General features: G+C 37.8%; 2 protein-coding genes across 3 annotated transcripts in view; one reads left to right on the forward strand and one right to left on the reverse strand.

Annotated features, from left to right (window-relative positions):
- Window positions 1–943: 943 nt before the first annotated feature.
- On the forward strand, window positions 944–3,170 carry rec114 (REC114 meiotic recombination protein; the record flags this gene model as incomplete). Its single annotated transcript, XM_087175522.1, has 4 exons — window positions 944–1,027; window positions 1,424–1,596; window positions 2,703–2,781; window positions 3,006–3,170. Coding segments are annotated over 4 exons (501 nt in total), but the record flags the coding sequence as incomplete, so codon positions are not given.
- Window positions 3,171–3,384: 214 nt separating this feature from the next.
- The window catches only part of nptnb (neuroplastin b), a 28,173-nt gene continuing 12,518 nt past the window's right edge, over window positions 3,385–19,039 (reverse strand). For both annotated transcript variants that reach the window (XM_023411925.1, XM_023411927.2), the window contains 7 exons: window positions 15,021–15,195; window positions 13,589–13,683; window positions 10,391–10,524; window positions 9,965–10,238; window positions 4,798–4,819; window positions 4,618–4,691; window positions 3,385–4,526 (listed from right to left, as the gene is read on the reverse strand). In XM_023411925.1, the coding sequence (XP_023267693.1) occupies window positions 4,631–4,691; window positions 4,798–4,819; window positions 9,965–10,238; window positions 10,391–10,524; window positions 13,589–13,683; window positions 15,021–15,195 (761 nt within the window). In that variant the 3' untranslated portion in view covers window positions 3,385–4,526; window positions 4,618–4,630. The remainder of the gene's footprint in view (window positions 4,527–4,617; window positions 4,692–4,797; window positions 4,820–9,964; window positions 10,239–10,390; window positions 10,525–13,588; window positions 13,684–15,020; window positions 15,196–19,039) is intronic.

Here is a 19,039-nt window from a genome sequence, read left to right on the forward strand (position 1 = left end):
CCCACCACGAGCCACTAGAACAGCTTCAGTGCACCTTGGCATAGATTCTCAGGAAATCTTCTTGAGAGATTGACACCCATACTTCCGAGGAATATTCCCTCATTTGGTACTGTCACGATGGTTGTGGAGAAAGCTGGCTAACATGCCAGTCCAGAATGCACCAAAGGTGTTCAGTTAGTTTGAGATCTGGTGACTGAGAAGGCTATAGCATGTGATTCATATCATTTTCATAAACCATTCACTGAGCACTGCATGGAAGTATTTGCAGTGAAGATGTTTTCCAGTCATTTACTCAGGTTTTCCTTTGATTTGTCATGAGTTTATGTTTTGTTTTCTAGCAAACAGTAGAGGTGGTCACCTAAGTTTGAATTTTAATACAAATTCATACCAAAGAACATGCTTCAGCATTTATATATCCCACGGAAAATCACATCTTTCTTTCACTGCAACTTAATTGAGACGATTCCCCCTTGAATTACATATCATAATATTGCTCAGTCTCAAAAAATGTTTGAAAAAATTGTTATATCTACACTAATAATTATAAAGTCAAAAAAAAAAATATAAATCAAATGTAACAAAATAGGTCATAATATTAGGCTATTGTGACATACATCTGCTTGTTTAAATGTGTGTGTGAATGAGCTTGTAAGCCTCAAACCTGAGGTTTAGAAGTTACTGAGTAAATAGAGACCCCTGCAGGCAGTTTCAGGTAACTATTTTTTTCTTCCTGATAAATCTAGAATACTTACTTTTGTCCTTGAATTTCATTCAATCGTTGTTTCTGAGTAAATGAGTGGAAATCGAGCTGATGGAGCAGTAGAAAATTTGAATATTTTTTTAATTCAGTGTTCTTTTATGTTATCCATCAGGTAATGTAGCCTGTGGATAGAAATTCCCTGTCCTGGCTGTTAAAGATGTTCATTCTCTTGTTTTTTCTCAGGATACAATCCCATTGCTCTGTGGCTCAGACTCTCTCAAAGTACAGCAGAAATCTGATAACCTGATGCTTCAAGTTACTGTGAAGGTGGGTTGTGAGATGGATTCACACATGCAGTCATATGGTGGGTAGTGGCCTCTCAAGGTCTGGCCTAATACCTTGATTCCCTTGCAAGATCAAGATCCTCATATTTATTACTATAACAAATTGGAGAAGAAAACTATTAATACTCAAAATGTGGATTATTAGTTTTTTTATACAGTTTATTCCAATGCTGTACTTCTGAACAGCCTCTCCATAGTGAAATTATCACCTGCATGATTTGCTGTTAAATTTAAGGTTCAGGCATAAGTTGCCTTCATGTGTACCAAACCGTTTTTATCTTAATGAGATGCTGATCTCACTAAAACATCATACAGACAGAAGAATATGTTTTCATTAGACTGACAGATAGAGATCAAATGTGTTTGTGGATTTCTGCAGGGAGAAAGTCGCATGATAAGGATGCAGTTTGATGGAAGTAGCAGGGCAGAGGCTATAAAGGAGTGTTCAAGTGCTGTGGAAAAACTGATGGAGTACTTGCCTGTCGCCACTCAGGATGACACCCCACCACCCCATAATCACCCCCCTACTGAAGTCTCTGCACCAGTGATACAGGTTGCCAACTTTACAGTTCACTAAATAAATTGTCTTTTGTTACCAGCACCGACACTGACAAAATGTGTTGCCTATAGAAATCCCCTAAAATACGGCTGTGACATTAAGAGTCTGGTTTGTAGCTGCTGCTTTTTTCTCCCTGCCATAGTCCTTGTTTGAAGGGGATTAGACATTGATCTCTATGCAACCGTGTATTTTATTCTATTTTTAAAAATTTAAAATATATCAGTGTAATGTAAATTGCCGTAGCTGAAGATATGCATTTATTATTCACTGCTTAGTCAACAGTATTGTCACAATGCTGTGGTCAGCTTCATCAACAGTGGCCATATCATCCTCACTAGATGGTGCTATTTGCAATACTGTTTTATTCTTAGAGGTGACACTACAACTGCAGTAGGTGGAGTGAGATAGACTATATACTGCACATGTCTCAATTGCCAATTACAATGCAATATATGGTGTAGAATACAGTATGTCCCACCCCAAACACACACACACACACAGACAGGAATGTAGAACAATAATATAATTAATTCATAAATACAACCATCAAAGTGGCATACCCCTTAAGCCACTGAAGAAAATAGTTCTTAATATTGCCTGTAACAGTCGAATTGTTGATAAGGAAAACAAACATTTTTGTCCAAAAGCTAAAAACCAACAACAATGACAACAAAAGGAAAAGAAAAAACATTGTCATCAAAGCATTTAACCAGCTGAAATGTACACTCTACAAATGACACAGGGATGAGATTGTTGGTGTCTCATGTCAGTACTTGCCTTTTATTTACTTTCAAACTTGAAAACACTCAAGAGGATATGGTTAATTAGAAACTGGATTCTGAGTTAAACTTAGATCCAGCTCCTCTGGGCTTCATAACATTTAACACGAAGGACTGAGAAAGGAATGGACTCTGCCACAGGGTTGAATTTGACCTTTAACAAACAGACTCACTGAAGGAGTTCACAGTGAAGATGAAAGGGCTTTGAGGGGTGGATATCTTTCAATTAGTAATGAAGTCATTGATTGGCCTCTTAACCCTGTGGTGTCATGCCGGGTTTTTCAAATCTTTTTTCTTCTTTTGTGTGTCACCCTGTGTCTGCAAACTTGGCAGGAAAAGGCTGTTGGAGTTGAGGCTGAGGTTGTCCAAGGATCAGTGTCCATCAAGCATCTTACACAGGTATCCATTCTTAAAAGTTAGAGGAAGCAAACAGCAGGTTATCCACAGCTATCAGCTGCTAAAATTAATCAGTCACTGTGCAATATATTGATTGTAAATTTGTGTTAAGTTTAACTAAGGAGACAATGTTTTTATTGATTCTTACTGAGGTAAAGGGTTCTCAGTGAATTCACTTTGAACTGTTTCCCATTTTATCACTGAAATATTCTTTGGACCATCCACAGCACTTCCTGGGAGAGACTGCTGTCACTCTACCTCAAGTATATCACCACGATTCTTTGGCACAGGGTGACTTGGAGCCAATCCTTCGTGTTTGTTTGCTGGATCCCAGCTTTCCTGCATTTGTGGAGAAGGTGGAGGGGGAGCTGCGGAAATTGCTTCAAGAGTGAAGACTTAACAACAGCTGAAGGCAGATAGGTCAAGTCAGTGCAATGGGTTTTTTCTTATACAGTTTGTGTAGGCAGTACCTGGTGGTGGTTTCTTGCTGTGCTGCCAATGATGAAATGTTGTTACATATTAGTTGTTATGGTATATGGCCCAAAGAGGATGTTTTCAGTTGCATCGAATTTAGGTGTTCAGAGGAAGAATTTGCAAAAATCTAGATTCATTTTTTAACGTTTTATTCAGAAAAAAAGTATTGGTCTCACTCATGTTTGATCGTGGCTATATACTCTGGTCCCTCTGTTCCCACCTTAATGCAGGTCCATTCCCACCGCAACACACATGGATACATTGTATTGAAAGAGGAGTCATGCAGCTACAGCAGTGAATTTTGCTATGCCAGCTTCCAAGTGATCCCACAATATTAAAGCTTCACTGAGTAAAACAAACTGCCCTCCATATATCTATTTAAGAATACATATTGCATAGGATTATAGCCATGCTATACAGTTAAAGAGAAAAAAAATAAAAAATAAAAATCAATTCATGAAATTGGGAAATATAAAAAAAATATTTTTTTACAGATTTCCTATCATTTGAACACTCATACTTCAACATATACAAGACACCTAAGTTACTCTGGAAATAAAGTAAAAATAATACACATTATCATTTTAGTTTAGATAGTTAAACACACAGTAGTCATTTTCTGTAATCACTCTCAATTAAAGTTAAATACTGCCAGTCATTGAAGCCCTTGCTTCACAATAAAAGATCTGTTAAAATAGGACTTCTTGTCACAAACTCAAACAGTTAAATGACAATGATATGCTGTACAAATCTTTAAGAATAAAGCAAACTATATGTGTATATATATATATATGTGTGTATATATATATATATATTTATATATATATATTTATATATATGTATGTTAAGGATGACTCCATAAAAAACATAGGTCATTTTCGATGCAAAAAAGCCACACGAGGGATAACAACAGAAAATGTCTATTCTGAGTATCCTATTGCGTAATTATCTTGCATGCATTGTACATGATATGTAATACAAAAGGGATCACCTCATTTGAGGACATGATAAAATTAATAAAGGAGACATCAACAGCACATTAAAAATGTGTACACCTTTGTGGTGGTTTTCGTCATTATTCGTCATCCTGCAAACTCCATGTAAGACTGAATAAGGCATGCTTAAGACAGCCATTATGTTCTTTTTGTTGCCAGTGTTATGCTGATATTGTTTCTCATAAAATGAGACAAGATATGCTTTTTTGAAAACTGCCCGGATCTCTATCCACCGCTGACACCTTCATGTTGTCAAAAAATGCAGTTTAGCCATCTCACCTGTGAAGAGAAAATCAAGAGAAGGTGTAACTATGGCTAATCCTCACACTGACTTCTATATCCAGCCCCATCCTCTACAACAGTGTCTTACTTGAGTAAATTGCTTATTTTGTATTCCTCTGGCGAATGTTTTTGTCCTTGTGGTTGTTCGTTGAATTTGTTTTCCTAGAAAAGAAGCAGTTGTGATTTAGTAACCTGAAGGTAATAGCAATTCAAATTACAGTACCAATATGAGTTATATGTATAGCAAGAAGAATACTTATTTACTTACATTGGTCCAACTGGTTCATCATCTATGACATGAGGATAAGAATTGGACAAAAAGAGAACAAAGTCAAATATGAGATAAAGATAAAAGGAAAAAACGTGTTGTATGTTTCAGTACATTTTCAGTTTTCACAGGTATCCCTTTTTTCCCAGGCAGCTATTAGTTTACCATGACTTCACTATGGTATGGAAATCTATTTTCAGAAACTTGAAATTTGTAGAGATCAGTTACCAAATCCTTCAAACAGTAAACATTAATACTGTGTGATAAAGCAGCTGAAAGCACAGATTTCTTTGAAATATTGTATTACTGGTGTAGCAGAGTCATGCGCTGGTGGGAGGCTCTGACATCAGAGACATGGGAGTCAGCTGCCGAACAGCTTTGTATGCAAGAGCTCTGTGTCTTGTAAACAGACTCAGAAGGAAAATACTAAGCACAAACAGGAGTGTAACTTTAGTAGCGTTTTACATTAAAGAAGGTTTCTGGACACTACAGGCTGCTTGGCAGGTGGCAAAAACTCATTCAGAAAGAAGATATATAAGTGTGTGCTTTAAATGGTCAGCAGTGACATATTTGTAGTAGAAGGGCTTCAGTGTGGAAAAAACTCTTATGATCTTGTAAACAACCACAGCTTTAACGCCAAGCATTCTTAATTTAACCTCACATGCCATCTGAATCTCAAGGGGTTCCAGTTCATTTCAGACTGAGCATATGTGTAGGAGAGTTACAGATGGCTCACTTAAAGCCATCTTTTAATTACACTAAGAAATGTCATAGTGATTTTGAAAATGCCAAGTACATGGTTGTGATATTATAACTGACTTGGCATAAAAACATGGATCTATTCAAAGATTTCTCTCAGCATCTAGAGGTGTATCTATTCCCTGCAGTGCACGGTTGTAAATATCTCTATGCAGTGCAAATTTCATTCAGATTTTTGACACATTTAACATTTTTAAGTAATAATTTTCTCAGTACTGCAAACATATACATAGATATCCTTTTCTCACATACAGCAATGCAAAAAATGACATATAGTACACTGTCACAGTAAGAAACACTGCAGGAAGAGGAACTGGTGAATAATAGTGAATACTGTGGCACTGAGTGACAAGTTAGTTCGAAAACCCACAGCCTCTGGGTTGACAAGGTGGTTGGTGTTTGGCATACAGATGACAATGTGTCAACAGGTAAGTAACCAGTCACAGTGAGATATTTTCCATGCAGTTATAAGTCTGAGATAAGCAGCATTAGCAGCATTCCATGGCATTAATATGGAGCAGATTATGGCAGTTATAATGTTAGACAAAAAACATGGTTCTGTGATCTTTTGGAGGAGGAACATCTGTTGGCATATCCCATCCTTTTCACATGTCATATGTGAAAACCACAAAAGCAGTGTTTAATATACATAACAAATAACAAATTGTTACTGTGTGAAATTGATAGTTGAATAATAATTACTGTAGTGATCAATATTGTATCTTTTGTAGTTCGTTTTTTGTGTGACTTCAAAAGTGGATGCACGTTTTTTAGCTTAAATGGAGCTGTTATTAAGCAAATCATCACACAGCAAAATCTGTAATTTTAGCAACTGGTTTTGAAACACAGGATAGAAATGTCAGCCTCTGCCTCAGAGCCCTTGGCTGCGGAGTATAAAAGTGTTCAAACACAGCTAAGCCATCAGGAGACTAGAATTCATAATGCACGCAGACAGGGGCCAAAACCTCCGGGAATACGGGATGCTAAAAGGAGATTTTAGAGAGGCAGTGCATCGTGAGCAGGGAGTCCTCATTCCTGATTTGAATGGCATAAACATGGCAAATATAATCCACCTTAATCTCTTCATTTTTCCGGTAGATGAAACCAAACTAGAGGCCATGCACAAAGCTTACTTGAGCTGCGTGTTTTGTGTATGTGTGTGCGTGTATGTATTTTGAGCAAGCAGTGCACTACAGCATTTTTTTTGTTTGTTTTTTTTTTTAAATTATCAAGTAATTAACTATTTTAACCGATCACAAACAAATATTGTTATATATTATCTTATACAGTATATCTCAAATATATGCTTAACTAAGTGAGTTAGAATTTACATATGCCATTATACATTAGCGCTAGATATAGATGACAGATTATTATAGCTGTGGTTAACCACCATAGTGTCTCATTTGTCTGGTAAAGAAATTAATTCTATATAAAATATTGGTAAGTAATTAATAACCTTTAAGAAATTAGTTCTGGTTGCTATTATAAACTGATATCTACAGTACTTCGTTAAAGATTACACCCATTAAATGGTTAATAAGTGAAATATCAGTAAACACTATTTTGGACCCCATTAAATGAATGATTCAAATTCAGCGTGTCACCTTAACCCTTGCTGAAGAACAGCTAAAGTGTAGCCTATATGATGAGTAAATAGGAAGAAAATGGCAGAGAGAAGAAACATGAGATCTGAAGAAGATCTTTCAGAGATTTAAGTCTAAAACAGATTTATCTACTTAATATTCCTTATACATTTGACTGAGTAAATCTTATTTTGTTTGGGCTATGTAAATGAAAAGCAGGATTGACAATGAAGCTTTATTTGTGTAGTCTGTATTAGATTGTGGCATACAACTGTTGCCCAGCTGGCATGATTCATATTAAGGGGGCGAATGTTGTGGTTCTGTATTTTTGCTTGTGTTCATGTTTCATTCCAAAATGAAAAGAAGGCAGAGCCACATGAGTAGAAGTCAGTCAGAACCTTTGGCGCCTTTGGGCCTTCTGGACATTTCATCATCTCGTCACATTCTTACCATGTGATTTTTGTCTTCCTCCTGAAGCACAGGTCACTTCTTTCATCAAATGGAAAAAAATGAACTTGCATAGAGGGTACTAGATTTGACAAAACTAAAGTTAAATTAAAGTTTAAAATAAATGTATACATTTCTTTCATGTTTGACAAGATGAACAAAGGAATGATTAAATGGATACACAATTTGAGAAATGAATCCTTCTGTAGTAATTTCTCTTTAATATTTATTCTGTTTTCTCATTCTTGTGTTTGTTTTTGCATTTCTTTGTCCACATTAGATGTGGTTTTGATATTTAGGCATAATGGTCGGTCCAAGGCTGCAGATGCTTCAGTGTAACCTCAATTGGCTACCAGAGTAGGAGACCTGGAAGGTTTTTGTTGCTCTTACTTACTACAATTGTATTGTTCTGAATAGAGTACATTGTTTTTTATTCTGTATAGTGGATTAAAAAATGAGGGTCAACCAGTAAGACAGACATTTAATTATTCATAACAGTAGTTGTTCTTGCTAAATCGAGCAACTACCAGTGTGTTACAGATTTGGCTTGTTAGTGGAAAAAAGCGTCATGGGTGGTTTAAAGCATTAATGTTGCTCGGTTAGATGGGTCTACCCGCCCATCTACAGCGTGTTTATTTGAGTTAGTCAGTGTCCAGTAAGCGCAGTTTGTTTGAGGCGCTAACATGGAGTGCTTGAAAATGTCTTAGGATGTCATCACAATGAGCAATGAGTACATCAAGCAATGCTCAAAAGAATGTTCTGGCCAATGCAGGCAGCACAGTAACGTCTTTCATCACAGTGCCATGGCCATGCTAAAGTTGTCATGAAAAGAACACAGTACCATTACTGTTTGAGCAAAGTAAAAAAGTTCCATTGACTGTTTCTAGCTGCAGACTGAGTTTAGAAATGTAGTCTGGGGTTGATAACTATGCATAGATATCACAGATACCACATTCTACTTATTTTCTGATTTATCTATAGACCTTACTTTATACTTAATCAATTTTAAGGTGCTAAAATTTTGTTTTAAATTCTATATCATGGTTCGGGCTTTAAATTGTTGGGTTTTTTTCTTCACTTCTTTCACTTACAACATTGGCTTTGTTGGTGACATTAGGACTGCTAACATACTTGTATAGGCCTTTTTTTTAAATTATTATTTCAAATTAGTCGAGAAACACATGCTTATTTATTTCATGAATTAAAACTCAAAAAAACAACTTATCTAAAGTTGTCGTAATAGTTGTAGTTGATAATGTATGGTTAAAAATTGGGCTGATTTGGCTTCGAATGTGACTAAAGATTGTGGCTCCTCGGAAAATGTACGAAATTTAATCCAACATACATCCAAACATCTGGCTATCACCTGTGGAAATGCAACACTTTATGGGTTTGACCTAATGGAAATGGAAATGAATGGAGACATTAAATTTATCATAACTGACAGTAAATAAAAAATAAACAATTGTGTTAAAATCTCAGCAATATCGAGGCAAAGGTCGTAATGTTTTTGGATGGACTGTAGGCTCGTAAAAACATACAAACTGACAGAAAGAAAAAAAATCTCTTAAAACCATGCAGGATCTCTCACTTACCACCCATTTAGATTATGTTGCCATTTGGAAAGAAGGGGGGAGGGGAGAAGAATAGTAACCAATTAAGTTATATATATTGGGACTGGTGTGATTTCTAGCTACAGGCTGATAACCCCATGTTTATGAACTCAGTTATTCTATCAACATGGAAACATACTGTTTCCATTGCTATGAGTACAGCACAGAAATAGCCAACAGTTGGAAAGGTTAGCTGTGGGCCCCCTGCTGTTGTTTACCTAATGTGGATCTATAAATGTCACATATTTCCATACATCTAATATGTGGCATATATGCACCAATTTCCTTCCTCTCTCTTTCATCACACCAGTCAAGAGGCGAGGAGACAAGTCCTGTGATAGTCAGTTAGCCACTACAGACCTCTAATGCAACCTGATGGATGAAAATCTTGCTTGCATCTGTAAACATGCCTGTGGCTTAAGATCTGACACCTTTGTCTGTAGATGACATTTGACCTTACAGTCATTGGCCTTTTTGGTTATTTCTGTACTTGCTTAATTTTCTTATCTGACACTTCAAAGCAAACACATACTGATTTATCATCATTACGACTTTACCTCTTACAGCAAGTGTCAGGGCAGTATGTACATTAATGTATTCGTAAAATATTGCATATTGCAATATTGCTACTATGGCTAAAACACTTGAGTGTCTCAAGGTTTTGATTGTTATGTTGTAATTTGAACATAAATAATGTCATATCTACTTTCATAGTTTTTTATTTAGTGTTTGCTGCTAGTAATGGAGTAAAAGTTGTCTTACCATCAATAATGTCGTCTGGCCTCTTGCGTTTCTCGTACACAACGATGATGACTACTAGGATTATAATCTCTGCAAGTACACCCAGGAAAGGCCAAAGGGGTGCAAGATGGCTGCGCACCCGTAGTATAGTGGTCTCAGCAGTGTTTCCAATCACGTTAGTGGCATTGCATTCATATATTCCAGGATCTGTAGTTATATCCAGGTTTAATATGTTCAGCTCTGTGTAGTTGTCTCTGTTAGTGATGAAGAAGCGTCCGGTAGAGTTGTCAATGTCCTGGAAAACAAAGACCATTTCTCAGAGTTATTTACATTAAAAACATGCTAAAAATGCTTGATTTGGAGTAGATATATAGCATGCCCTCTATTGTGTCTATCTACACACACACACACACACACACACACATATAAAACATACTGTACATGTACCGTGTAGGATGTTCCGTCCACTTTACGCCATGTCCAGGTGGGATGTGGGTAACCAACAGACTTACAGTACATCATTGCATTTTCCCCCTCGTTCTTATTTTCACTTCTCTTGTGGCCAGTGATATCAGGTTTTGCTGAGAAGGTAAGATAAATAAATAAATAAAAATGATAATTAGCTGAGTTGGCAGAAGTAAAACATTCAAAGGAACGTTTTAACTCATACCAGATGGCATGAATAAGGGAAGCATGATTGGCTGTTCTGTCTACGGTAATAATTTGAGTTATTCAGATGTCTATATAAGAGAGAGGAGTCTCTATAGCAGGGTGGATTCACTGAAGCTGCTCAGTCTCTTTTGAAATTATCATAACTGTTGCAGACAAGAAGAAGCTTAGTGAGCTCTTTTAAGATATGTTTTAATCATATAAATCGCATTGCACCATTAACTTAAGTCACATTATTTTATCATTCAGTATCTCACACAGATGTTACAGAATTTGTGTGTGTGTGTGTGTGTGTGTGTGTGTGTGTGTGTGTGTGTGTGTGTGTGTGTGTGTGTGTGTGTGTGTGTGTGTGTGTGTGTGTGTGTGTGTGTGTGTGTGCCATGTTTCCTACATTTCCAGGCTATCCTCTATCCTTTTCCACTTGACTCCACAAACTACTCATAGGGTTATTTTTTATCATTCTGTCTAAAAAGGCTAAAACATAATATAAGGGTATTCATCTCATAGTGGGTGTCAAACATTTTAACATGTAGCATAAATTATTTAGTTAGCTCTTAAAGGATACAGCTCCCATTAGTCTTTGGCATAGGCGTTATGGGGGCTGTAGTTGTTGAATGATTGCAAAGTAACCTTGTTATGAGAGGAATACCACTCTGGGATAGACAAAAGCATTTCAATACGATTCATAATGAGGTCATGGAAGAGAGGGATCAGTATGATATGAGAGCCTCCAGATGTTCCCATTCAAAATAATTCCACAATGAATTCCACAGAAGAGATTTTGAGCCAAAGGAAAACAGTGTAGACTGGCTCTTATTAATGAAATAACTGATAATAAAAATGCAACACAAAGGTTATGAATTTAATAAATTCAGGCATATGTTATAAAGCACTGCAACAGATGCCAAGTCAAACCGATCTAGCAATAAGAACAGAGTCTTTCCCAAAGGTGAGACACAGATTCTCTATTTAACTATGCACACCATCAGGAAGATAACAGTTCCTGCTTTTCCGCTAATCCTCAAAATTACAATAATTCCTTCCATGCAATTAAGCAGGATAAGGGAGAGGCCTGGAGTGAGCATTTTTCAGTAGTGCATGGATAATAGAGCAGGAGGGGTCTGAGCTCTTTGGTGACATCACCCCACTCTAATTATGGTGCACACGTGCTCCCTGAGCAGGGGAGTGGCCAAGCTCATTTGTGCCTTATCCTGACTGTATTATGTCAATGACTGACAGCAGAGAGACAGCGCTCAGAGAGGCGCAAACACGGGCAGAAACCTCTATTTTACACTCCTGACTGTGATTACTGCGATTATTAATCTGCATGTGCCAGACAGTGGTAAAGTGACGTATGAATGTGAGAGGGATGTGTGAAGAGAAGCAAGGTCATGGCTGTCAGAAAGAGGAAGATGACATTAACATGTTAAAGAGCCATTAAATCAAATCCTTCATCAGCTGCTTTCCATATTTTATGTAGCTACATGTAGCTTTAAGTAGCTAGACGTTGTGATTTTTGACAATTTAAGTGTAAAATTGTATAATCTCAAAGAGTCAAATGTATTTCTTTAGGATACTGTGAAATTATTAGTACGCATGTTAAATCATTTCCATAGAGAAGTGTGCGAAAAATTTAGTAAAACTGGAGAAATATGAGGGACCAAATATGTATCTGTGGTAAGCTTAGTATCACAGACAATAAACTCCACTCCCGCCACCGAGATGGCTGGGACAGGATTCAGAGCCTTAATCCTACAACATCACAGAACCCTCCATCTGTTGCCTCTGAGCTGAGTCCTGCAAGGATGAGTGTGCCAAGGACACTGTAGGCGAGGGATCTCAGTGAACTGCTGCCAGAAGCACGATGCAAAGCTGGCTAGCATAACAGTGGGCTTGCTACCTGGGTCACAAAAGATCTCAAACACCTCTATAAAATCACAAGAACATTTAAAAACTGAAGAAAAATGTTTTGTTTAGACTCAGCACTGGTTCCTACTCTCAATGTCAAAACATTATTTTTTTAATTATTTTTAGACATGGTCTGTAGGCCTATTTAAAGGACAAAATCATGCATCATCAGTTTAGTTAAAGCACTGACTCTTTTCTCCAGGGGACAGATAGCAAGCCTCAACAATCACAGGCCTGCAGTCTAGTGAAGGCTCGGACACTTCAGTTTGAATGGCGATGAGTCCCGTCATCTCACAACCCAGTGAAAGCAGGACACACACGGTCATCACCCATGTTACGCAATCAGGCAGCGCTTGAAGACAGCCACAGAATAAGAGGCAGGGCATGCTCAGTATGCACCATAGCCTTGCCACGGCAAATTGGCTTAAGCACTACACACAACCAAGATTCCCTTGAACAGGGTTTCACTTGCCCTTTCTCAGAGAGGATTCCTAATTCAAGTTGATGGCTTCGCTGTCAGCTTGAATGAAACCAACACAGTAGTTTAGCTTTGATTAGCTTTTCCAGCTATTACATAGACTGTAGTTAACTTTGTCTGTTGCATTAGCTCTCTGATATTGAAACCAACAAAGAAAAGTAATTAACAGATGTTAAACCATTCCGCTCTTAAAAGAGAATATCTACTCTGAAGGATGCCTCCTCGTGGGCCTAGTGTTTGCATGTTTTGGTGAGCATGTGCTGTGCCTGTCCACTTTGCTAGACTGTCCTCTCAGTGAAAGCCAAGAGTGACAACAGCCTCAGGAATGCTCCCTGTCACCGAGACTGCACTGCATGAATTCAAACATCTTTGTCAACACAATCTCTCTTTACACAGCTTTAGGTGGTTAACTTTTCTAGGACACCTTTATCTCTCCATCTCTCAGCAGAAACCCACAGAAAAAATCATCACGTCATCATGTGGTGAGCTATTTCAGAATTGGAGTACACGATAGAGGACTTTTTTTTTTTTTTAAGCAATATTTTTGATATTCATGTTACAGAGGTTTAGTTGTCACAGAGGAATCTTACCTTTTACTTCAATTGTTGCGTTTGCATTTGGTGCCATGTCAAATGTGTAAACACACATGTATTCCCCAGAATCATCTGCCCTTGGTTTAGTGATTCTGCAACAACATAGAGCACACCAACTTATTTCATCATTTGAATTTACCAGTCACTTTATTACAAGTAATCAAGTAAATAAAGTCAACTAATTCCAGTTAAACTCTAGTAATTAGTTTGGACTACAGTAGTGAAAGCTTGAGGGGCCTCCAAGGCCATCGGAGACAACATGTTGGCATTATGCTGTTATATTACGGAACAGCAGCTCTGTATTCTGCAGGAAAGGGCACCACGGGTATTTTAGCTGTAATCTTCAGAGTATCACTGATGTAATGTGACAAGGAAGTGACCAATTGGTCTTATCTTGTGGCTAGGGAGAGTCTGTGGTAAGTCTACGGGGGCGACAGAAGCTTTGTGCTCCAATGGTTACATTGTGTGACAGCAGGAACTAACAACTAGTTGGTTCCTTAGGCTATAATAGAGTTTTTCTAGTTAGATGCATAGGTATAGTTAAACATTTGATTTAAGGCAGTAATATGCTACATAATGTTGAGAGAGTCTGAGGGTATCATATTTGGCAGGGTTATTCACAGTCTCTGGCTTTTGACGATTCTTGACTATTTTAATATATTGCAGATTAAGGCAAAAATAAACAATGAACCATACACTTCAAATTCTGAATTACAATGTACTGACATTTTGTAGCAGCTTGCTAGTAAACCTAGCAGCATAATGCAGTGAAATGTGCTGTAAAATGGAAGTCCAATGTTGCACCATGTCATTTTGTTTAGCCATCAACAGCACACTGTCAGCCACAAGATCAAGGTGCTATAAGTACCTGCAATCAAGACACTTTTTCATGATAAAGAACACAACTCAATAGCAAAGCATTTTTTCTGGTAAATAAATATGTGTATTAATTGCCTCAGTAACTTCTTGGGCAAACAATCAAGCTTTGGTGAGTTGTTGTCTCCATGTCTGTAGGAAATGCACAAACCATACACACTAACTGCTCATTACAGAATAGAAAATGTCTGCAACTCTGTGGTCTGACCCATTTACAAGCAAGCACCAACAGTTAGTTAGCCAAGCAGAAAAGCAAACCTGAGTTACTCCCATTTTAAACTTAGAGCCAATCAGTGCACTGTCTTCGTCTCAGCAAGCTCTTCTTCTCCAGCATTTCCTGACAAGTATCTCTCCTGACTTCCACTGTTTGAGACCGAGACATGACTATGCAAGATTATCTCAGCATTGTTTTGTTTTGTTTTATTGCTTGCATAGCCATTTTCATTTAACAGTAAAAAAACTTTCAGATAAATTCTCATTCACTTTCCATTGCTGGTAGCACTTACTGTCTGCATTATCTCACTTACTACACAGAGGCAAAGCTGTTTGTCACCTGTATACTGTGTTCCTCTGCTCTGTCCTTGTATTGCTGATCTCCTTTCCATTCTTCATCCAGAAGCTTTCCCGGTAAGGAGTGTGGGCAGTGGTGAGGTTACACTGCAGGGTAACTGGTTTGCTAGAGGAGTCCGCTGACAGGATGGTCTGATCAGAGGCACTGATCTTTGGTTCTGGAAGACAGAGACAGTCAAACCTTATCACAGAACTGGGGCTCAATGCTGGTTTAATGCTTCCTCCCATGCTGTAGTAGTTGTAGGCTGTATGCTGTTTTTATACGATCTGTGTAGGAGGGTGTCTATGAAGTAAAGACAAGAGTGCACACAACAAATAAACATAATACATCATAAGTATATGAAACAGCTGGAATGTCTTGTGTCAACCATTAATCTTTTGAGTAAAAATGTAATAACTGAATATTATTTTTGGTTGAAGTTGAGCATGTGAATGCTAAATTTGTCTCATGACCTACAGTAATACATATTAATGACACATGACAAGTGTATAAGAGGAGCTGTTTGCATAACATCTCTGATAACTTCTATGATATTAAAAGATGCATCAAATATTAAATTGATTGGTTATACCTATTTCACACCTATCTCTTGGTCACAGCACTGCATTCATAAATGACTTTCTGAACCCTCTTAATGTGCTGTAAAGTCATGCAGACTCCTGGAGGATATTTGACAGGTAGAAGATACACAGTAGCTGATAACGGCACTCATTTTTATGTTCCATCGTAATAAGAGGAAACTGGATGGGTTCTTAAATATGCCTTACCCTAAGCTTGCATGTAAATGTCATCAGAATATAGTGGAGAGGTAAAATGTGCCATGTGCTTGGAGATCTGGGCTAAAGACTAATATAAAACTGAACAGTCATTTGACATTTTTACATTACTGCTGAATGACTACTTGAATTACTTCAGCTTCTAAACTGCTAAGCACACTGGTTACTAAACAATACCAGGATCCATTTCTCAAGGACGTTGAGGGAAGCAGGAGGTGTCATCTGAGAGCGAGGTGCCCTTTGCTCTGCCTTGAGTAGTGAGCAGGAAGCCTCCTCCGCCCTGCCCCTCCTCCTCCTCCTCCTCCTCCTCCTCCTCCTCCTCCTCCAGGGCGGGCCAACCATGGCAACGATGGAGCCCCCGAGGGGAGGAGCAGAGAGGAGAAGCATCATAATCCTACTACTGGCTGCTGCTGCTGCAAGGCCACTAGCTAGGCAAAAAGGAGGAGAGGGGGGAAAGAAGGGCTACTGAGACTGGCAAGTGACTTCTATTAGCATTCATGGCACCTTCTTCCTGCTATTCTGTATACTCAATAGCTAAGGGGATATCTCTCCCCTCCCCCCCTTACATCTCTCTCTCCCCCACCAAGCAGAACCACATGTACTATTAATAGTATCTTTGAGACATGCGAACACACACAACATGAGGTACATAAATTAACATTTAGCAAACACGGCACAGTGGTCCACAGGCAGTTTAACCAAAAGGTTGTTTGTAGGACACCTTGTCACTACTTAAAATGTGGTAACTGCTGGATAATGCATCACCATATCGGAATGTAATGAAATATAAAAAGCTGCTCTAAATGAGTCAAGATGTAGGGAAACCTGATTCCCCCTTTTCCTCTTGCTGGTACTCTAATACAGTGCTGCATTTTGATTAATATTTTATCCAATTAACTGACAAATATTACATAATGAGGGATATTATTTTTCTTTTTAATTATTGCATTATCAGTACAAATGTGTTTTCTTTTTTACATCATCTGTTACATTTTGCCAAGATGTATGAAATCAATTACACAAAACAGCTGAGGCATAGTAACCAACTTGGCAAGGTCTATATTTAGGGGAGCATTATGTCATTGTAAAAGGCAAAGCAGGGCTCAATTTGTAGCACATTACAATAAAAGAGGTGTACTCCAGAGATAGGTGCCAGTGACTGTGCTGGCACAGGGACAACAGTGGGCCTCATGAGCACGTGGTTGGGCTAAATGGTTTGAGCCAGTCATTCTTAATAAGAATATGCAATACATTTCAATACATGTCTGATTTCAAACAACACACATTTGTGTTACTTTGCAATACATAACAGTAGAAATTCACATACCATTATGAGGGTTTTAAAAGGCAAAGTCTCACAAACGTGCATACTTCAAAACAGCTGCTTGGCTTTTAAACGTACATTATATCTGTACTCAAAATCCACTGAGATCTGTGTAATTAGTGAAAGTGATACTACATGCAAAGGTTACGTGTACGTATTTGAGTATGAGACACTCATCACTTGAAAAGTGGCTGAAAATTTAGGTTTGCTTTTTCACAAAGACACCAGCTGTTTTTTAGCTTGAATTAATGTGGGCCATGAGGAATTCCAAAGGTGAAAAGTTTTCAACACTGAAATCAAAAGAGAACTGAGAATTATCCACACAAACACTCAAGCCATTCCTGCACAACAATCCACTTTTAGCATTCACTTCTCTGTCCATTTGTATGTTGAGTTACGTTCCAAACAGCCATTTCACCAAAAAATGGCTAAACACACATCCATGGGAATGTCACGAAATTCAAGAAGGGTGTAGAAATGGATGTACGACACCGAAGCTGTGTATTTAACCATATTTTGGTGTAACAATCAACAGTGATGGAGGAGTGGATGGAGAACTCTCTACAGACATCCATGCTTTTTTTTCAGACATGAAAACAACGTCACCATTGGAATCAATCATAACTGGCATAAATTAAAGCAGATGACAGCTGATGTTCTTTGTTAAAGCAATAGTACAACATTTTGAGAAATATGCTTATTTGTTTTCTTTCATGGAGTTGGATTAGAAGATCAATACCACTCTTATGTCTGTAAACATTAAGTTACAGCCAGTGGCCTCGCATCCTTGGTTAGCATAAAGACCGGAATCAAGGGAAATCAACTAGCCTGGCTTTAGGCAATCACTGCTCCCGGCCAAGAATAAAACCACAAACTGCCATTTTTGCACTTCAGTTTTCGTATGGATTACTGAGCTGTAAATGTGCTGCTCTACTTTTTACCTTTGGACAGAGGTAGGCTACCGGCCATTTCAGCGATTAGCTGTAACTTATCTTTACCATTTAGACCAGAGAGTGGTGTCACTGTTGTCATAAAAAATAAAAAATAAAAACAACAAACAAATAAGTGTATTTACAAAATGTCTAACTATTCATTGAACTGGAACACTACTTTTTTTGAGAGTTCCATACTCAAAAGACAGATTAAGTACACATATTTTAAGTACACATAGAAAGCATACATTCAAAAGAGGTATCGACAGTAGATTTTGTCCATGCATGCATGCATGAGGTTTTTTTTTTTGTTGTTGTTGTTGTTGTTGTTTTTGGAAAATTCAACATTAAAATTGCATTTTATCAAAATCCAAATTCCAAATAGAATAGCAATTAAAGAGCTTTGTAATGGGAATGAAATACTGTATATACATATATACATATACTGATTTGGGGAATACTGATTTAGAGCAATTCACATTCACAAACTAAATTAAGCAAAACTAGGAGGCCAAAACAAGACAATCAGACTTCAGCATGTTTCCTCAGCTACAAACTATACATTCATATCAAGTGGCTATTATGTATAGCCTGTTATATACATGTAATAACTTGGATATTACATGTATATGCAAAGAACATTTACTCCTCAGTAATGACAGAATATATGTAGTTATGATTTGAATTGCAGGTTTGAGAGAACGTAGGGAACAACTAAATGAGACAAGTGAACAGCTGCTGTCTATTGCACTTCTTATAAGAGTTGAAATTTCATCAACCCGACACCTAATCCAATAGCGCTCACCAGAAGTCAAAATTTGTCAGTCCAATCAGAAGAGCCAGCAAAAATCAGACTCCTCTAAGCTTCTCAGAGAGCTTCACTATGACTAACAACATTCCACATCTCCCTGTGCTCCAGTGGGCAAAGCACTGAAGCATACACAGATTAGAAGAGTCCAGTTGAAATTC

Source organism: Seriola lalandi, unplaced genomic scaffold (assembly GCF_002814215.2).
Source record: "Seriola lalandi dorsalis isolate HSWRI2012SDOR001 ecotype SW California unplaced genomic scaffold, Sedor1 jcf7180002054474, whole genome shotgun sequence".
Classification (NCBI taxonomy): Eukaryota; Metazoa; Chordata; class Actinopteri; order Carangiformes; family Carangidae; genus Seriola; species Seriola lalandi.